Below are 21939 nucleotides of genomic sequence, written 5' to 3' on the forward strand. Positions count from 1 at the left end.
TACATTGTTACAGTTCCCTTTTGAGGGTGCGTCTGAATGTGTATATAAAATTCAACCTAGAAGGACAATGTGACGCGGGAGCCAGGAAGTATATCACTATCTCAAATATTTTCAAAGACGGCATTACAGGGACGCAGGAAGTATGGCAAGGGAGACGCAGCGTCTCGTTCCCTTCTCAGGGAACAACAGTTACATACGTAACCCGAGACGTTTTCATGTGTCAAACATTTTTGTATGAATCAACATTTGCATACAGAAGATATAAGCATTTGAAGCGAACAGTTAAGCACGTGTGCTTAAAAAGTCAAAAAAAAAAAAGAGATTATCCTACACTACACAGGCAATAATATGGATTTTTTGCCAGAAAACTTCTTGCATAAAATAGATTCAAGCACTTTCAATGACATGTATCTATGTATGTATATTTTCAAAAACTTCCCAGGGCCTTGAATCCCCCCCAGATTCACAAACTTTCAAGGATTTCAAGGACCTGTGGGAACCCTGCTTAGATAATCTTAAGAAAATCTTAAGAAGTACTAAAGATGAATTTTTAGGATATTTATTACAAAATTAGTCCGCGAAAATAAAGCACTTTAAGTACACTATGGAAGTGTACTACTTTTTCACCTCGGTTAATCGGTAGTCCCATGTCGTACAGTGAGAGAGGTTCAAAGATGGCCTTTTGATCTTGAGACCAAAGATAGCCTACGATAGTTTTCTGATAGTGTCAGAAATTCAGCATGATTAATGCACAGTGTGTTTGCTGCTACGATGTGCGTACCGGTATTTGTTTACCAGTAGCGCAGGTGATGACGTTTCGCTAACGTGTGTCGCAGCCATCACAGCCTACGATTCAATAGGTGTCATCATCGTACAGTCTACATGCTTGTCGTACCCAAGTTCAAACGCCCCATGTCGCACAATGTGATAAGTCTTACAGGATGGCAAAAATCCTGCAGTGTATCCTGGGCTTAACATGGTTGTCTCGAGGTATAAACTAAAGTATATTTATGTCATAGATGATTCTGAATCGTAAAAATGTATTTTCAAGTAATCAGTTAATATGATTAATGTTGTGGTTTGGAAATGCACTGGAAAATACAGAATTACAAATTTATTTCAACAAAAGTAAAAAAGTCATTAAAAACACACACCTCATGTAACAGGCAAAGCATCTCACAGTGAAACACCAAACATTTTGTTCACCGTGCTCATTTAAGCTCTCCTGTAAACCCTGAACCAACAAGAGTAGTTCAAATACCTAACACAACCTAACAAAACTAGACCTTTCAATTGGCTAGCGTAGGAGTGAAACGGGTATCTGTGAGACGGTGCACCTTGTTCAGACAAGCCCAGCTGTTAATCCAGTAGGTTTTATACTTAACTGGAGCAATTTCTTTGAAATGTAGACCTCTCAGGTTTAGTCGGTTTACTCCAAAACATTTAAAGAAAACCCTATGAGAGGTGGTGTTATAAGATATATTAATTTCGACTCATTATTATGAAAGAATTAGCTTTGTTTCATCTCCGTTCCTCTCAGTCATCTCTCTTTGTGCAAGTTCTCTCTACATCAGCAATGGTTTTTGGGGTGTGTGCAGAAAGGATGAGGGGTCCCCCCTGGTCCCGGATTACCACGTCATCCTCGATCCGTACCCCGAGACCTCTGAATCGCTCTGGGCTTGAGCTTTCATTCTCGCTGATGTACAATCCTAGATGATGGGAGCAAGAGATGACGGGTAAGGGCTTCAGTTTTGATAGCAAATAAATAGTTAGAATGACTGTTTGAAATAGAGAGAAGTTAATAAAAACTCATTTTTTTGGCATAAACTTTTTTTTTTACAAATGAAGAGTTTCGTTGCAAAACGAGATAAATCCATTTTTTAACATTTTTGTCAAAACATGTTTAGTATTATGTTATCATGTTATTATTTTGTTTTATGGTGCTACTTAGCTGCATTTTTTTATGTTATGAAGGTTTAAATCAAAACAAACCAACTGCAGTTGCATTGAAATGAATTGGAATGCAGAACCAAAAAACGCGATTTCTGAACAATTAACAAAACGGTGCTTATCTCGTTTTGCAACGAAACTCTTCAAATATTATTAGCGGACGTCAGGATAAAAGCATAGAGTGACTTCACAATACATAGTGCATTGATATGTGGGTTCCCATCAGATTTAAACCCATGAGCTTGATGTTGCTAGCCTTGCTCTGCTTTGAAGACCAAATATAAGTATGTTCTCAATCTGTCTGTCAGTGATCTCCACCTGGCTCTATAGTGATCACCATGCCGGGTTGCAGCGGTTGTGAACGAGAGAGCTCGGGTGTGTCATGAACATCCATGCCCAAGTAGTGACCAACATGATGGGGGCAAAACTGCCGAGCAGCCTGGGGAAAAAAGAAACAAATTGCCGTTGTAGCACTGAATGCATGTTATGCAATTGTGATGCAATCAAAAGCATGTCAAAATTTGGGGCATTTCTACATTTTTAGACTATCAGGATGGTTGGGGAAAAAAAGAGGTTACCATCAGAGTACCTTTAGTGTGTCTGTCTCACTGGTGGATTGTGAGACGATTCCAAGCTCTTTGAGCTGTCGGGCCAGCAGGTTGAGCATGGTCGAGTATATGTAGTCCAGGCTAACTCCAGGGTTGCATTGCGACAGACAGGCTAACTGCACCTCCAGCACGGCTTCATACAGCTCTCTCTGAGCAGGACTGAACCTTGACATGTGCACATAACATCATTCATTTACTAATTAATCACTTACTAACAGCATAAAATCAAAGCTTTATTTTGTTTGAGACAATGAGAGTTCGGTTAAAAACAAACTCACTTTCCATTCACTGGCCAAGTGCGTGTGATGTCACTGACATAACCAAAATATTCACAGCCTCCATCCAACAAGACCATTTCTCCATCCTATACAAGAAATAAAGGTTCAGTCTGGTTTTATTTTTTTAGGGTTCAATCTATAAAGGAAAAATTAAAGAGGAACTATATTTTATGGCGTAATAGCACTTTTGGGAGTACTTCGACTCGCCTGAAAAGTCCGCTCCCCTTCTCACTCTCATAATGGGAGAGGGAGGGTGTTACTGCGCCGAGTCGAAGTACTCCCAAGGGTGCTGTTGCGCCATAAAATGTAGTTCCTCTTTTAAATCCGCTTAGAAAAGCGCTACGTTTTATTTTGTACCACCAAACTTGCTCGTATAACTACTCGTCTTAAATAGGAAAAACGTTGATGTGTTTGGTCACTTCTAACTTTATCTCTAAATGGTACCATTGATTGAATTCGAAGCTAAATGCTATCGAAGCGTCGCAGCGCGCTCCATATCATACGTGCACGCACACAGATGATAGAGGGATGTATCAACAATTCTTAGTTAAGGTAATAACATATTTTAATATTGAAAATGAGTAGACTATTCCTTTAAGTATTAATAAACAGCCAGCATCTCATTAATATTAATGCTAATAATCAACCAGTTAATAGTAAGAATTGTTAACTTAAACCATGTTAAATCCACTATTGTTTTATAGTATACATAATTGTTAAGAGTCCATACACAGTATTTAGTTACATCAGAAGTAACTGTAATTAGATTACAAGAAAAATAAGAGTAATCCCTTACTTGACCCTGATGACTGGTTTTGTTGTCTAGGGTCACATATGGTTTTGTAAAATTATAGTATATGCTTTTACATAAAATAACAACACATGCTGTTTAAACACGGAGAGAAGCTTTCAATATCATCCTTGCTGATAATCTTATAAATTGTTTTCCAGACTCTCCCCTTACAAAATAAAAGTCCCACCAGTGATTAGATGCTTTTGTTACATCACCTTGACTATTTGATTGTTGTTAATATAATGAAGAGTGTTGGCTCGGTTTCCTCCGGCGACCACTGGAGGATAAGCCAGGAAGTTAGCACCATGAGCCCGGCATTCGAAATCAAACTACAGGGAACATCATAAAAAGATAAACAAAGGTTGACAAATGAAACTTTTATTAGTCAATTTGTCGAGAGACTGTTTCTGTGGTTCAGTTCTAAGACGGACCATTACCCCGCCATTGCTCAAGGCCCAAACAATAACAAATTTACACAGTTAACTCCACTCTGAATTTATAAAGTCTGATAGAAAACACATGGTATATGGTTGCAAACAACTTATTTTAATAATGTATTTGATATGTATACAAACATGTAAGGTATTTTTGTGTGTACTGTTAGACTCTCTAGTCACCTTTGCATAAAGAAGTCCTTCATCAACATCCCCTCTAGATATGGCCATTGTCTTCTTAAATGCCTGATGACAAACACAAGCCTCAATACACAATTTATTACACACATCAAGTATAATCCAAGTGTTACAGAAACTTAGTAAATCTAATAAAAAGTTGATGGTTATTTTACTAGTCATGGTTTTCTTATTAAATATAGAGACAATAGGCTTTATGCCCAGCTGCACTACTTCCTGAACTTCAGCCAGCTCCTTGTTTCCTGTCTGCCATTATTGGACAAACTGATTAATCCAGGTGTGTCTGATTATTGTTGTTGTGACTACTGAGGTCAGGCACACCTGGATTAATCAGTTTGTCCAATAATGGCAGACAGGAAACAAGGAGCTGGCTGAAGTTCAGGAAGTAGTGCAGCTGGGCATAAAGCCTATTTAACACTTCACCTTTAACGCCAATAGACCCACTGTAATTTAAGGATTTGTTTAATGTTTCCTGCACGAGGCTCTATCACCTAAAACTACAATGCGTTCATATTTCATATAAGTCATATTTCAATGTTTTTGGAAAACACGAAAAAACACAATATTTAGAAATCACATTGTTATGCTAAGGCAGATAGTGTTTTTGGATTCTAATAAGTGTTGTGCTTGGCTAAGGCATATCCCAATTTTGCCAAAAAATTACAATTATGCTATGAGGCTAACAAATGGTAAAGTGTACAGTACTTTCTGAGGGGTTTGTTACCTGGGCTGTGATCCGTCCTGCCTCCTTCATCAGTGCAACCTCTGCAGGGCTCTTAATAGCTCTTAGTGAATGAGTGAGGGGTCGTAGAGACTGTATTAGCGTTCCTCCTTCCAACAGGGGGCGCACATGAGTCTGGTGCAACCGCGGATGACAAGGCTGCGAGCTGTCATACCATATAGTTCCACCTAAAATAACAACAAAAAAAAAGTGAAAGAACTTAACTGTGTAACCCTATGGACAATTGGACATCATGTGTATGTGTATCACAACAGTATGACTCTAACATACAGTTTAAATATTAGCTCGGTTGGTGGTGCTGAAGCACTGCATTAACGGCGCAAACCTACATTTTTGGCCAAATGTGATGTCCAACTTTAAGCAATTGACATCTTCGCTCTTTTTTCAAATACTTTATTAAAGATGCATTAAAAAAATTTTTTTTTTGATTGTTATTTGTGCTTGGACTCAATACTATACATTTAATTATGTTCATTATTAATCATCTCCAAATATCAGTGGATGTATAAATGAAACACATGTTACAATTACATCAGTTCATTAATGTTACAGTACAGTACATTTCCATATCAATTCTGTCAATTCATAATAAACTCATTACTATCTTTCACTTAATAAAAAATGGGTTTTCTAAATGTATCAATTAATTAAAGGCAGAGTGCACAATGTTTGAAAAATGCTTCGGAAAAGGTGACGGGCCGACTACCAAAACACACTTATAGCCAATCAGCAGTAAGGAGCGTGTCTACTCACCGACATCCTTGCCGGGTTGCGTATGTGTGGGGCGGGTCTTTTAAAAGAAGGTCCAGATTCTATTGGGGTAGGGGCGTGTTTGTTAAGGTGATTTCAAACATCAACATTGGCTTTCAAACATTGTGCACTCCGCCTTTAATTAATTAATTTTATCTGTTTACACGTGGGGAGTTATTTTTATAAACAGACATTTCAACCTCTCCGGTTTCAAAAATAACTTCCTGCACACATGTCAGTTTTTAGAAAAGTGTTTTTTGACACTTATCCATGTATATATGGTGTAACGAAAAGCTCAAGCCCACGTAAGCAAATCAGAATCCCGAAAATAGCCAAAAATCACTTCCTGTTCCTCTTTTGAACAAGGTCGCACTTTTGACGTAGGTGCGAGCTCTGACGCATACTGTGACGTCGGCTGCCTAAACATCCGTTTGTCTTTTTAAAATCTCCACTCTGGCCGGAGTTTTTAGAAAGAATCGGTTTCAGAGATGTTTGCGTGTAAACAAAGGGCGCAAACGAAGGGAAATGTCTCCGTTTTTCAAATGAACCATGTACGTGTAAACAGGTCCTGACAATGTATTTATGTTGTTTAACTCTTAAACAGTGTTTTGAAACCGCCATACACCGAGTATGCAAGTTTTGGGTTAAATGATTACTCCACTTTCTTAAAGCCGCTCTATGCATTTTCTGCGTTTTTGTCAAACAGCGACCCCTCGAGTCGCTGGAGAATACTTGCAACTGTCGTAATTTCCCACTCTAGTTCATCTCCGAAGATAATGACCAGGTAATGTTTCACAATTTCATACAAATATTAGGCTACTGCATAGTCTACTAAACTACAGATGGTGTTAATAGGATAATAAGAAGTTTATTCCAAGTGTAGAGTGCATATAATAATAAAGTAGCCTACCGCATTTGCTGGCTTAAGTTATAACGTTTTTACATGGTTGCAGCTAAATCACAAGTACACATTACAAAATGCCATGACAACTTTAATTGTGTACGTTGCATTATTTCATAACATTGTTCGTTATAATGTCACTATACATGATTATTGCTATTTATCATAATCGTTTGCAAATTGTGCATGTTTACACTATTTACAACCTCTAGGCTTATTTATGTCCTGATAATTATGTGAGATATTGACAACTGTTGTCATGATAATCGCAAGACATACTACAAGCAAGCGCAACAACATACAAAATAGACCGCAAACAAGTTTACAAGTATGAGATTTACTTACTAGTCCATCAACAAGATCGCCAGATCAGCATCTCTGTTGCATCCAGTGCTGTCTTTTAGCTTACACCAATGAGTAAAAACCTGACCGAGTGGGACTCTTGTCCGGTTCCTAACGCGGTCAGATTCTCTTTTCCTTTCCCTACTCTCTTCCGAACGCGCTTTCTTAACTTTTAAATCGTTTAGCCTCACGTCTCAAATTCGCACGTACAGTTGTTGTTATAGGCTTAATCGACTTCATGCAGCGCTGCAAGAACCGACAGCCGGATAACGTCAAAGTGCCGTCTCGGATCATTCTCGCGGTACTTTGACGTCATCCGGCGGTCGTTCTTGCAGCGCCGCACGAAGTCGGACAAGCCTAACGTGTGTGACGTCGTTGCCGTAAAGCAAGTCGTGATTCTCGCGAGATTTGTCAGGGGCGGTTCTCTCAAGCTTGCATTGCTGGTTTTGCTAGCGGCATCCTCCCCGAGCTTCAACAGGAGGATGATTCGCCCTACTATGACTTTGTTTACCACCGAAATAACTTTGAAGTTGTTATATTAAGGTAAAATAACTGCATAGTATGTCTTTAAAAATTCTGATAATTTACTCACACCCATGTTGTCCAAGATGTTTATGTCTTCCTTTGTTCAGTCAAGAAGAAATTCCAGGACTTTTCTCAATTTAATAGACCTTATTGGACCTCAACAGTTTACAGTGCAGTTTAAAATTGCCATTTCAATGCAGCATCAAATTGCTCTGAACGATCAGAAACGAGGCATAAGGGTCTTATCTAGCAAAACAATTGTCATTTTCGACAAGAAAAATAAAAAATATGCACTTTTAAACCACAACAACTTGTCTTGCACTAGCTGTGTGATACACCAGCACGACCTTACTTATTGCGTAAGCACGTCAAATGGTCACACATCACAAATGTGAAACGGCCACTTGCGGACCATTTTAAACAATAAACTGACACAAAGACATTAATTAGTATCATTCCACAATGTCGGAGCGGTCCTCTTTCTCCACACTTGTACATACAAGCATCTGCCAAATACATTAATGTACTTATAAACGTATACAAAAACACACTAAAGAGCTATTGTCTTCAATTTTATATATTATTGTTCAAATGTCTTGGGTTTGATTCCTAGTTAACAGGAAAATTAAGCCCTTGACAGCCACCAAATGCATAAATGTAAATGTATGCTTGTTTGTTTTTTTACCTTTCATACTCTTCAGCACTACACCCAGTTCCTCTGTGCTGTGAACTCGCTCTAGACCTGTCAGGGCAGCCGCTCCATCTTTTCCCGAACGAGGCCCGTCCCAAAGCTCTCGTGCTGGGTCTCGTCGAGGAACAAACAACACAGCCTGGTCTGGCTTACCAGATCCATACATGACCAACGCGCTGTCCGGTTCCATAATACCGGTCAGGTACAACAAGTCCTGGTTCTGGTGGAACGGGTAAGGGATGTCATTGGTCATGTAACGAATGGGATGTGATAGGACAATGACGATGTGGTTGGAGTTTGAGGAGGTTCCAGAAGCTGCCAATCTATCTGCCTGCATCTCGATCAGAGATGCCAAGCGCTGCCGACGCAACTCGAACTCTGTCTGGGTTAGACCTGGGGTCACCTCACCTGTGAGTGCAAGACATTTACAAGTTTATATTTTAGCATTTAACAGGATAACTAAATCCACACATTCTTTGAAACTGCTTTGTGTAATTTATGCAACACTAATAGCACTAGTAAACTGGTTCGAATCTGATATGGCATCATTTTGGTCCAAATTTGCCTGAGGTATATCGGTGCCTAAACATGCACAAGGCATGGTCAGGTGTTTTTTTGCTGTTTACAGGGATGTCAGAGACAATTGTGCTATCTTTTCCAGTGATTAGTCAGTTAGAAGAAACATTTTAAATAAAGTTGACTAACGTAAGTGTTTATGAAACTTGGTTTTTCAGACCGTATTTGATGAGGTGAGGGTGTGTGTAGGGGCTTGGCTGCCCGAGGTATCGCTGAGGAACTTTCTTGGTTTTCCATCCCCCTGTTTTCACAGACACATTCCTGCATGGACACCAAACGGATCCTGTAGAAAATAATAGTTTTCACCAAAAACACAAAACACCTAACAGCATCTTTGGAGGGATCGTTCACCCAAAAATGAAAATAAATGTAATTAATGACTCACCCTCATGTCGTTCCAAACTTATAAGACTGCCGTTCATCTTCGGAGCACAGTTTAAGATGTTTTATATTTAGTTTGAGAGCTTTCTGGCCCTTCATTGAAGATCTAGTAACGGTATACTGTCCATGTCCAGAAACTTATCAAAGTAGTCTATGTGACATTTGTGGGTCAGTTAGAATGTGTTGAAGCATCGAAAATACATTTTGGTCCAAAAATAACAAAAATTACGACTTTATTCAGCATTGTCTTCCCTTTCCACGTCTGTTGTGAAGCGCATGCGATCCGCGAAACTATAGTCACGTGACTGCAGTGACCCGGATGATGTGTTATCCTCAGACATGTCGGCGAAGCCCGGGTGCACAAAAAAAAAACAGCTGGCGCACCAGAAAACACGTCAGCTGCTGCGTCATAATTTTTGTTATTTTTAGCCAACATGTTTTTTCGATGCTTCAACACATTCTAACTGACCCGCTGATGTCACATGGACTACTTTGATGATGTTTTTATTACCTTTCTGGACATGAGCAGTATACCATACGTAGAGTTTCAATGGAGAGTCAGAAAGCAATCGGACTAAATATAAAACATCTTTAACTGTGTTCCGAAGATGAACGGAGGTCTTACGAGTTTGGACTGACATGAGGGTGAGTCATTAATGACATTATTTTCATTTTTGGGTGAGCTATCCCTTTAAATCTTAAAAATAGTAATATACTGACATGACAGACATGAATGTCTCAAAAAGATATTCAAAAACAGAGACAAACATGGATCTTAAAGATAAAAAAGGTCTAGTGAATCATTAGTCAATTGTGAATTAGTAAATGGCAACTGGGTAAAATAAAATCATCTGAAAAATTGGGTAATGTGGTAGATCTTTAAAGTTAATATGACCATAACAATATCAAGCTTAGGATATTGAGCTCTGCATGTTGGAATAAAGTGATAAAAAAGCCTTTGTCGAAATATTTGTCAATAAGCAGCATAACTTTAAACATTGTTTACTACCATCACCTGCCATGCCCCCAGTACTCAGCCATATAAAGTCATACATTACATAATAGTGAATCATATAAAAATGTAAATAAGTATATGGTTAAATCATGTATTTTACCTGGACTCCAGTGAGAGCGAGTAAAGCACTGGACGGCGGATCTCATTAGATTTGTGGTAGAATGCAACATCGTTGCAAGAACTCGTGATTTCCAAAAACAGCTAAACCGTTAACTTTCAACATGAGGTAGACTTAGGCTCGCATAACCATATGCATTAAAACCACAACTTTGGATAGTTAACCTAAAGGCAACATACTGGAAATGCACATGTAAGCTGTAAGCATGATCTCGTTGGAAGGTGACTGTCATTCTCCTCGTTCAGGACTCTGAGCGCTGATTGGTGAATCGGAAGAAACGCCGACGCTCTGATTGGCTCGTTCCGTTATGACAGTGCACTCTGCGACTAAGATTAACGGAGGACCCGTCTACTTTTATAAGCATTTCCATTCTCGATGTTTTTATGGTTTTTATTAATAAAAACGAGTATACATTATGGAAAATATGTAAGAGTGTACAAATCGTTAATCAAACAGGGTATATTAATTTAAAATAGTATTTTTATAACAATGTTTTCCAAAGTGGTGCAGTAGACATTTATATTCCTCTAAAGAGAAAATTAATAAAATTTGGATCAAAAAGGTCTGCTTTTGTAATCGTTTTTCAAATATTACTGAATTTTAATTAGTCTAAAAGACGTTAATACGAGTATGGAAACCAAACAAAATATCTTCAATTCAAAGTTATTCTTCAATAATCTGAACGGAAACCATAACATAAAATAGCAAATATTACTGCTATAGATATGTAAAAAATATACATAAATACATAAAATGTATAGCTATAAAGAAGGTAACATGAATACGATATTGTCACATTTCGTTAACTTTATTAGTTAAGTATTTTGGGGGGTTAATTCTGCATATAAGCTATTAACCCGTCCTTTTATAGTAAACTAAACATTTCTAATACAACTAAAAATGATAATATTAACAGAATTTTCTGAATATGATTTTTTGTTGTTGTGGTTGGTGAAAGCTACAGTTTTGGTTTGCTTTACATTTTTGTGAGTGTTTTCAGAATGGTACTTTTATATTATTAAATATTTCTTTTGTACTATTTTTAATCAATAATAATGCAAATTTTTTAATGTTTGAGAGAGAGAAAAAGACTTAAGTGACGTGAAGCACCCCTCTTGTTTTGATTCTGTCATATCAGTGAGTAGTTTACTTCGCGCCTGCGCAAAATTCCCCGTGTCGAGTTCAGCGACTCGCGCGTGCCAGAGCGAGCTCAATCTCACGACCCTCAAATCGCAGCTGAGGAAGCGCGTTTTAGGGAATTCGCTGTTTCAGGTATTGCATTATCTTGCATTTGTTTGAATCAGCGCCAATTTTCACTGTAAGTAAACGAGGATTTAAATAATGCGTTGATTTCACAATTTACGCTTCCAGAAGCTTCCATGTAGCGCGTGCGGTAATCCCTCGCGCCACTAATTACATATCATTTGTCGCACTGTTGCATTGAACAGTTTATTTGCTACATATTGGCGTTTTAGTAGATATTGTATGTGCATGTTATGCCAGCCGGATTTCCCCTGCGCATTCTTATGTAAATAATAATACGTGCACGCTTCCTTGTTTTTCCAGCGCAGTGTTTTCTTTGGTTGAGTTTGATTCAGCGCCTGTAGTGAAAGATGGATCCGCAGAAAGTGTCGGAGTTGAAGGCCTTCGTGCAGCTGTGTAAAGATAATCCAGCTATACTGCATATGCCAGAGATGAGTTTCTTTAAATCCTGGCTGCATGGGTAAGTCTATTATGCATCTGTGTTGTTTTGTGTTTTAACTTCAAGATTACAAATTGTATGTGTTTCATTACAAAAATGATACAATTTTGTCTATTGTGTAAGAGAGACATTGTGTAATAAAGTAGGGTTGTATGCCAAAGTTGAGTGTTGGTGTGAGCAGTCACGCCCACATCGCATGTGCATAACATGAGGCTTCCAGAAAGCACCAGCATCATCTGATTTTCAATAGTGTGCACAGAATTTAACTGTGCTTTCATTACTTTGTGTTCTTCAATGTAATAAACACAATGTGTTTTTATTGTAGGATGGGAGCGACCATACCATCACCATCAAGGAACAGCTCACCATGCCAGGTAAAAAAAAATTAAATCAACAGGTGCATTATGAATGTACATGTATTAAAGGAACAGTCCATTTTCTCAAAAGAAAAATCCAGATTATTCACTCACCACCATGTCATCCAAAATGTTGATGTCTCTCTTTGTTCAGTCGAGAAGAAATTATGTTTTTTGAGGAAAACATTGCAGGATTTTTCTCATTTTAATGGACTTTAATAGAGCCCAAAACTTAATACTTAACTCAACACTTAACAGTTTTTTTTTTTCAACGGAGTTTCAAAGGACTATAAACGATCCCAAACGAGGCATTAAGGGTCTTATCTAGCAAAACGATTGTCATTTTTGACAAGAAAAAAATGCACTTTTAAACCACAACTTTTCGTCTATATCCGGTCCTGTGATACGCCAGCGTGACCTCACGCAATACGTCATGACGTCAAGAGGTCACAGAGGACAAATGCGAAACTACGCCCCGGTGTTTACGAGTGTGGAGAAAGAGGACCGTTCTGACGTTGTTGTATGTTGAATAATACAAATTAATGTCTTTGTGTCAGTTTATTGTTTACAATGGCAAATGTGCGTTGCATATATGTAACACGTGACCTCTCTACGTCACTACGCATTAACGTTAGAGAAAAATCCTGCAATGTTTTGCTCAAAATCATAATTTCCTCTCGACTGAACAAAGAAAGACATCAACATTTTCAATGACATGGTGGTGAGTAAATTATCTTGATTTTTTTTAGAAAATGGACTATTCCTTTAAAGAAATGTTCCAGAATCAATAAAAGTTAAAGTATGTTAAACAGAATCTGTGGCATGCTGATCATTGTATAAAATAAATTAGATTTGTCTTTTAGTTTGAAATTGTATTACTCTTACAGTGGCAGAATTGTTTTATGCCAACCCCATCTTTGAATTTACCTACAGGGAGGCTGTCCATGCGATGGGGCTCCCAAATCAGCCCCAGAACCCAAGCCGGCCCCCGAACCAGCCCCACCATCCGAGAGTGAGGAGAGTGAAATAGGTGTGACATTTATTGACTTCAATATTCTTTGTTTGCTCCTCATATGCCATCGCTTCTGGCTTTTATATGGCCTTTGTAATAGCTCTAAACATTTTCCAGCTATCGCTAATGTCACCTTATCCTTTGCCCCAGAATATCAGTGTGTATTATGCCTTCTAGGCTATTACACAGAGCTAGCAATAAATATCAATCCAAAATAAACAAGTTCTAGAGCCCGATGTTGATGGTTAAAACGGATGGGAGATTGGTGAGAAGCTTGTATCCGATCTGAGGATATATGAAACATTTTACTGTAATGTTATGAACATTAGATGGTCTTTTTTTCTCCAGAAATTGACAATGAAGGAGTGATTGAGCCAGATACAGATGAACCTCAAGAGATGGGCGATTATGAGAACCTGGAGGTACGTGTAGTATACAGACATTGCGCATTCGTTTGTACCATTTAGAAATGGGCCGATAAATCGGGCGATGATGATTGATATGCTTCTCAATAAATTAAGTTGAAATGGCGCTACATCCAAAAGCCAGAGGGCGCTCTCGTGCAAAAACTTAATATGGGCTGCAGAAAAAGAACCATTTACTCGCGCATTTCCAGGAAATGGCTTAAAGGTATTGCGGAGGATTTTCTATTTCCGGGTGGATCATCAAGACTATTGGTCCTCCTAGTTGTCAATCAAGAGTGTTGTGCAATTGCGTTTTTTAAAAAAAGTGGAGAAGGCGGTTCTTTTCTAAAATTCGAGAAAATCCTCCGCTATACCTTTAAGCATATATTTATTTTGATGTTCTTTAAACCTTTTCAGGTATTTTCATGTTAATAAAGAATATGTATGATTATGTTTGACGACTGTTGCTTTTTCAAATGCATGTTAGAAATGACTCAAACTAACAGTGATTTCAGATTGATAAGGACTTCCTACTGATCAAAAGCAGTAGTACATAAAAAAATCTGTCCATAATATCGGCTGTATGATTCTGAATCGTTATCGGACAGGTATTATAAGTACGTATCGGCATTTATCATCTCATCCCTAGTACCAATAAAATTATGGTACATATGATGAGAAGTGATAGTAATGTAGGGTTCACATCAGATGCGGTAGAGGCAGCAAGCGTGAGTGATTTACATGTTAAGTTAATGCAAAGACTCGATTAGGCATCATGCGGCGCGTTAACCAATCAGGACCTTGCTGTAGTGGTGACGTGACTACAGGAAGCGAGCGGAGTCACAGAAGCCCCTCCCATGACGCAAATTTCCGCATGAATGTCTCGAATGACTAGAATTTCACGTGCGAAAAAAGGGAGTAAACTTAAATGTTCAAGCGTCCAACTACGCACGAATAACGCGTTTTTGCTCCCTCTACCGCGGCTGGTGTGAACACAGCATAAGGGGGTGTGTACACCGGAGCATCTAAATTTGGCTGAAATGCTTTTTTTATTACAGGTGACAGATGAAATGATAGACCAGGCCAATGAGAAGAAGTGTGAGGCCATTGGAGTGTTAGGAGATGGTGACCTACCACATTCATTAAAATTGTAAATCTGTGATTGCATAATCATGATGTGCATAATTTAGTTTAAGTCCCTTTGATGCATACTTTGGTCTTTTCAGGTGACCTACAGAAAGCTCTGGATCTGTTCACAGAGGCCATCACACTCAACCCCAAATTGGCCATTCTGTACGCCAAAAGAGCAAGGTAACCAATCGCCACCACCTTACTCACTTTGCTATCTGATTGCATGTGGTGTTAATTATGACCCGTGTGTGTTTTTGTCAGTGTGTATGTGAAGATGCAGAAACCCAACGCTGCCATCAGAGATTGTAACAGAGCCATTGAAATTAACCCAGATTCAGCCCAACCCTATAAGTGGAGGGGGAAAGCACACAGGTAAAAGGAACGGTTCACCTCAAACTCAAATTTTCTCACTTCTTGTCGATCCATACCCAAATGATTTTCTTTTTAGAAACACGACAGGGGAAGTTTAGCCAAAAAAGATTTGAAAGCTGCGGATAGAGGGCAAGATTTTGTGCACGTTATAAAGTAGCATTAATTTCAATGTTACCTAACGTTCCTTGTGTTTTGCAAAAGTACAAAAACATATGGAATGACACAAGGGTGAATAAATAGGGCTGGGCAAAAAAAATATTTTTTCGATTAATCTTTTTTTTTCTCTCAAATGCCACGAATCTATTTTTTTTTTAATGAAATAATCTGATCCTGTTTGATGAAGGAATGCGACTGTTTTGACTTTATTCAGCATGCATTTTTCATCTTGCATCAAAATTGTTTTGTATTTAACATAATTTGAAATTAGATGCATTTGAAAATTAGAGATGGGTTCTGTTTTAATGCACCCAAGTGTACCTAAAATAAAAAAGTGTAATATACAGGTTGGTGGCTCTTAATTTCTTTTTATTAATTACCCACCTTACCAACTTATTTTTCACAGGTTTTTTTAAATAAATAAAATATTTGTATTAAATCTATATTCATTGAGTTGAATCAAGAATCGAGTGTAAAAATTGGTCCGAGAATCGGAATCGAACCGATAGCTTATGAATCGAAATCGAATCGATCCGGAACATCTGAATCGATACCCAGCCCTATGAATAAATAATGACTATATAGACTATATATAACAGCTACGTTTCCACCCTTGTATCCTCCCATGTAGAATAAGATGCAGATCTTTTTCAAGTAAGGGTGTGTTGTACCGGCTTTAAGTTAGGGTAAGAATTATGTTACTACCGCAGTGTAAAAGATATATGATCTCTCTCACAGATTGCTTGGACATTGGGAAGAGGCAGCAAAGGACTTGGCAATGGCCTGCAAACTTGACTATGATGATGATGCCAGTGCCATGCTTAAAGAAGTTCAGCCAAAGGTATCTATGCCAAAACCTGAGGGGTTGTGCACAACTAAACTTTTAAACGTTGCTGAAAACATCTGGAGGACACCGATTGCCAGCTGTTTTTTCAGCCGAACGCTTTGGTAGCTGTGATACTTGAGCTCTGAGCCGGTTGATTTTTGTGATACTTGTCCCACCCCTCCTCCACTGTGATTGGACGTGTGAGAACTGACATTGACGAGCGGAGCTTTTCACCCAAAGTTGAATCTCTTTCAACTGTCGAGGCTTAGCACCAATCGCGGATAAACCACAGAGCGCCGGTTTTCAGCGCAGAAAAAACGCTAGCTGCTGGCTTATTTGAAAAACGCAGAGTTCCAATGGAATCAATTGAAAACATGTGCCAGCCATGGGTGTAAAACCTTTGGTGTGCTTGCCCCCTAACAAAAATACTGGCTATGTGAGTCTGATATCTGAAACCTAGCCATCCCATCATGTGTGGTTCATAAAAATTCAAAATTTCAATCACTTTCTCTCAGGCTATTTACACCTGCAATTTAACTTTAACATTTATGCATTTGCCTTATGCATAACAAAGTATACATTTTTATCATTGTGTGTTTCGTGGGTTCGAACTATGACCTGCACAATGCTCTACCACTGAGCTGTATAGGAGCACATTTTTCGGCTTGTTGTAGAAACTGTGCTATCAAAAGAAATCTCTTTGTATAATAATAAAGACAATGGTTGAAAAAAGGATGAACAAAGTCTTTGTAGAAAAATGTGAAGGTTTTTTTTCGAAATCTTAAGCTACTAATTTTCCGTCCCTCACAGGCCAACAAAATCATTGAGCATAAGCGCAAATATGAACGCAAGCGGGAAGAACGGGAGATCAAAGCGAGGCAAGAACGAGTCAAGAAAGCGAAGGAGGAGCACGAAAGAGCACAGAGGGTAAGCGATTGAAAAAATGTGATGATTCGGTGGTCTAATTCAGAGTCACTTTGGTTCATCTGCGTCTGTGTTTACAGGAAGAGCAGGCCAGACAACAGGCTGCAGGAGGTTCACAGGGTGGGTTCCCTGGATTTCCAGGTAAAACATTTTCATGACATTTCAAGTACCTAAAATTGATGTTGAGGTGAAATTTTGCATGTTTTTGTTTTATTCAGAAAACTGCACAACTGTATATAAGTTATGGTTTATGATATGAGAAATTAGAATAGATTTCTGTCTACATAAAGTTAAAATGAAAGCTTGCTGAATTAAGCACATCTGTGTCTCCATGTACTAAACAGTTTTTCTGGATTTTCTGATCTTTCAGGAGGGGCAGGTTTCCCAGGGGGTGCAGGTTTCCCAGGTGGAATGGGTGGACTAAATGATTTATTTAAAGATCCAGAGGTTCTCATGGCTATGCAGGTAACATTTATTACGTAGTTCATTTGGACGATTGATTTGGAAACTAGAAACGATTTGGGGACAGATGGGTTTTCAACTACAGCTTGACTGATATCAATTTATGTCTGTAAATGAATATATCACTAATATCAGAGGTCACATCAACCGAATATTTTCCATATTTATCATGACAGAATTTTTTAGCAGTGACAGAAAAATATGAATCTTTATGTGGTGCTGAATGTGTAAAGTGATGCAAGGTCCCTGTACTTCAATCAAAAACAAATATATAAATGCATATTCTAGCCTATATATATGGTCATCCTGTAAGTTTTTAATTAAAAATGTGAACGAAAATGTCTTAATAAAATATGAAAATTATGAGGGGTAATTGTTACTTAACTCTTTCACCGCTAGCGGTTTTTTAAAAAGTTGCCAGCCAGCGCCAGCGTTTTTCATGATTTTCACCAAAGTTTAATGCCTTCCAGAAAATGTTCTTCTTTAAATATATAAACATACAATATACCAAATGAAAGAACAGACCCTCTGCTTTCAAACTAAAAAAAAACGTTTCATCCTACCTTCAGTGGTTCTTTTGTAATCAGCTTTTGAATATGGGTAGGTTTCTGCAAAAACACCACATTTTGAGCAAAAAGCAGAGATAATTCCATTTTTGTGACGCACTTTTCATAGAGATCCCATTCAGAGCGATCTTTAAAACAAACATGGACATGCAGCAGCTTGCCATAGGGCAATACTTCCGGGTTTAAAAAGTTGCCACCTGGTGGATAATAGCGGTATTGCGGAAAGACGGAAAATCTCGTCATTGGCGCGGAAGCGCTTTCTCTTAATTGACGAGATATCTTGTCAATGGCAGTGAAAGAGTTAAGAAGTAATTTTTACAACGCTGTCCATCAAAATGACGGACAATGAAAAGGTGTACCGCAACCTTAAAAGGGATAGTTCACCCAAAAATGAAAATTCTGTCATTTTAACACACTCATGTTTTTACAAACCTGTATAAATTTCTTTGTTCTGATGAACACGAGGGAAGATATTTTGAGAAATGTCTGTAACCAAACGATTCACTTCCATAGTTGTAGTAATATGAACAGTTTTGAGAATTTATACAGGTTTGTAACAACATGAGAGTGAGGAAATGACAGAATTTTCATTTTTGTGTTTACTATTGCTTTAATATATTATAAATATATGTTAAATATATTATATTGCTACTATATCATTTACTTGTACCGTACTTTCCGAACTATAAGCTGCACTGGAATATAAGCCGCATCATTCAAAAATGCGTCATTAAGACGAAATAACATATATTACTATACATCATACATACGCTTATTTAGAAAATTATTTCAACAAAATCCAGGCTGAAGAACAGACATTTAAAGGTGCAGTGTGTAAATTTTAGTGGCATCTAGTGGTGAGGTTGCGAATTGCAACCAACGGCTTAGTCCACTGCTCACCCCTCGCTTTTGAAACACAAAGTAGCTTTGGTAGCCGACATCGGACAAACATGTCATCGTCTGAGACAACTTAGTAAAAAAAATTGTCCGTTAAGAGCTCCTGTAGAAAAATGGCGGCACAAAATGGCGACTTCCATGTAAGGGGACCCTCGGTGTATGTAGATAAAAAGGTCTCGTTCTAAGTTAATAAACACATAACGGTTCATTATGAAAGGTCTTTATACACCCCTGATAATATAGTTTTGTATATAATTTTGCATTTCTGTCAAGAGAACAATCTAAAAATTACACACTGCACCTTTAATCTGGAAAGGCAAGTTTTTCAACTAGACAATAGCAGACAGAACAGCAGGCTGAATAGATGTCTGTACGTTAAAAGTAATATTATCAGTTATTTAAACGATAAATCATAGCATACAGAACTTACCTGGAAGTTGAATAGGCTAAATTAACCGAACAACCCAACTAGCATGAAGTTCGCATACTCGTCATTCCACATTACAGAATCCATTGAATTGCATACAGAAGGAGCATATGGCGGACTCTCGTTGCTGTAGATGGTAATGATGTCTCTTGCCTCGTAAATGTCAAAAGTCATTCATACCGACTTACAAGGTGCACCTGCCTGTAAGACACAGCACCAGCCAAGTTATGGAAAAAACACAACTCATAGACAGAAAAATAAGGTAAATTATAGGATTGTTGACTACAATTTCAGAGTATTTCAATCCTCTTTCCTGACAGTAGCTTTGTTTCCATCTAAAGTTGTGTATTAAACTTATGCGCATAATTAGAATATCACATTAAAGGCACTCTAAGCGAATTGACGCGTTATAGACCATAAAACATTTTTTGTTACATACAGCAAACATCTCCTCACTATCTGCTTGCTGCCTGTCCGCTGATCAAACTGTAAAAAAAACGCGATCTCTGTAGACAGCTCAGGATCGACAAACGGCAATATCAACATAGTGGCCAAACCTAGCACAACGAAACATAACAAACTGTTCCAGCCAATAAACGACAAGAAGGATTTTGGGGTGGGGGTGGGGGTTGGGCGCGTTCATGAAAGCACGGACGGGAGAGGGAGGGGAGGCGTTAGCTACGCTCCGTTTGTTTAAAAAAAAGTTCAAACATCAACAGGAAGTGACGTCGCACATTATTTGCTTAGAGAGCCTTTAAACATTCACGAATAAAGCAACGTTTCCATCCAGTGAGCTAAAGAGAGCAAAATCGTCACTTCCTGATAAACTTGCACAAAATATTAGTAAGAAAAGCGTAAAGCTACTGTATTTAACCATCTTTGTGTGTAATCACCTCAGAGCGCCCAGACAAAATACTTTACACCTGTTATCTGCTTTCGGTTTAAAATCAGACTCCATTAAGCACATAAGGTTTTTTATGTGCATTTTTAGAATTTATGCGAGTATTGGCGTTTCCATCTTGTATTTGTATGCAATACTCCAAAAACCTATAGACGATTCTGAGCGTTTAAACTACAGCTGCAAGATATATCGAAAACGATCAAAGTATTATAAAATAAAACTATTTTTAAAAACATTTACTACATACAAATACTATATTACGTATAGTCAAAGTTTTATGTTAGTTTCATATCAGATTGGTGGCATTTAATTTATTTTTGTTTACATTGCAGTAAAGTATGTACTTTCAGAAACTATAGTGATGCGTTCCTTTACCAAAAATAATGTGAAGCATGTCTGGGTTTTTTTCCGTTTATATATATATATATATATTTTACAAATTTAAAGCATCATCCTATCGCATATTGAATTTTTCATCAATATCATGCAGCCCTAAACTCACTGTTATGTCAACAAAATGGTAAGTTATTGATGTTTTTGTGTGTGTGTGTGTCTTTTAGGACCCAGATGTGATGGCAGCCTTCCAGGATGTGGCACAAAACCCAGCCAATATCGCCAAGTACCAGAGCAACCCCAAAATCATGGCTTTGATCAACAAACTCAGCTCCAAGTTTGGTGGCCAGCAGCCTTAAAGGGCAGAAAATATTCATGTGGATAGTGTCTGGTTCCAATACTCTGATGTAGTTTTTTCTCACTGGTTTCTTCCAAGGACATAGCTTGGAGCAGTTGAAGTAAAGAGATAGTTTTACAAGAATTCAGACTGGTACTACAATGCTGATGAATTAGAAGAAAACTATTAAAGAGTATAGGAACAAGACAAAAAGAGAGTTGGGGGTGGTGCATGAACTGAAAGGTTTTGGTTTATTCTTCTGAAGTTTTGATTGGGACAGACTGTTTCATGACATTCACTGAGGTCAGCCCACTCAACACATTTGGCACTTAAAACAAAGATCTTGAGTTCTTCGGGGACATTAAAATCTAATCATAATGCGGGTCAAGGAATCAGTATGCATTACTGGACTTTAGAAAAATGTCTTTAATTGCTACTTAAACAATTCAACAGCCAATCATTCCAGGGGATTAAGTATAGTTAAACACTTTCATAGTTGATGATGTGGTCTGTTTTTTTCTCACATATTATACATATCCTCTCAGTTCATGATTTAATTTGATAAGTGTACCTTAACATTTTTTTCATCCTCGCCCTCATTGTAACCTAACAGTTTGTGTCTTGTCAATGCTAAGTGAAAATTAAAACATTCTTTTAAGAAGTTTGCATTTAATATGGACTTTCATGGTTATTTCATTCAATAAACATTTTGGTTGTTGCTAAAAATTCTGTTTTGTTTTTCATGGGATTTTAGGTGGCTTATAATCCTTGTTAAAATCAAAGTTGAGATTTTTGGGCTCTTAATATTAATACATTAGCCTTCGTGATATA

General features: G+C 37.9%; 2 protein-coding genes across 4 annotated transcripts; one reads left to right on the forward strand and one right to left on the reverse strand.

Moving 5' to 3' along the window:
* Positions 1-1099: 1099 nt before the first annotated feature.
* Positions 1100-19713, reverse strand: xpnpep3 (X-prolyl aminopeptidase 3, mitochondrial). Of its 2 annotated transcripts, none has more exons than XM_073857559.1 (10): positions 19541-19713; positions 8949-9071; positions 8207-8620; positions 4986-5170; positions 4247-4309; positions 3845-3958; positions 2837-2922; positions 2540-2723; positions 2269-2389; positions 1100-1709 (listed from the first exon to the last, which is right to left on the reverse strand). In XM_073857559.1, the coding sequence occupies exons 3-10, from the start codon at positions 8547-8549 to the stop codon at positions 1537-1539; spliced, it is 1269 nt and encodes a 422-aa protein (XP_073713660.1). In that variant the 5' UTR covers positions 8550-8620; positions 8949-9071; positions 19541-19713; the 3' UTR covers positions 1100-1536. The 2 variants fall into 2 exon arrangements, with proteins under 2 accessions (XP_073713660.1, XP_055050607.1); XM_055194632.2 differs by lacking the exon at positions 19541-19713 and adding an exon at positions 10285-10602.
* On the forward strand, positions 11415-21781 carry st13 (ST13 Hsp70 interacting protein). 2 transcript variants are annotated; one of them, XM_055194636.2, is made up of 13 exons: positions 11415-11574; positions 11869-12025; positions 12330-12378; positions 13294-13390; positions 13721-13794; positions 14835-14901; positions 15003-15087; positions 15169-15279; positions 16174-16276; positions 17072-17188; positions 17266-17326; positions 17556-17650; positions 20999-21781. In XM_055194636.2, the coding sequence occupies exons 2-13, from the start codon at positions 11916-11918 to the stop codon at positions 21128-21130; spliced, it is 1101 nt and encodes a 366-aa protein (XP_055050611.1). In that variant the 5' UTR covers positions 11415-11574; positions 11869-11915; the 3' UTR covers positions 21131-21781. The 2 variants fall into 2 exon arrangements, with proteins under 2 accessions (XP_055050611.1, XP_055050612.1); XM_055194637.2 differs by having other exon boundaries at positions 11428-11574; positions 11874-12025.
* Positions 21782-21939: the final 158 nt, after the last annotated feature.

The sequence above is a fragment of the Misgurnus anguillicaudatus genome, chromosome 19 (genome assembly GCF_027580225.2).
Source record: "Misgurnus anguillicaudatus chromosome 19, ASM2758022v2, whole genome shotgun sequence".
NCBI lineage: Eukaryota > Metazoa > Chordata > Actinopteri > Cypriniformes > Cobitidae > Misgurnus > Misgurnus anguillicaudatus.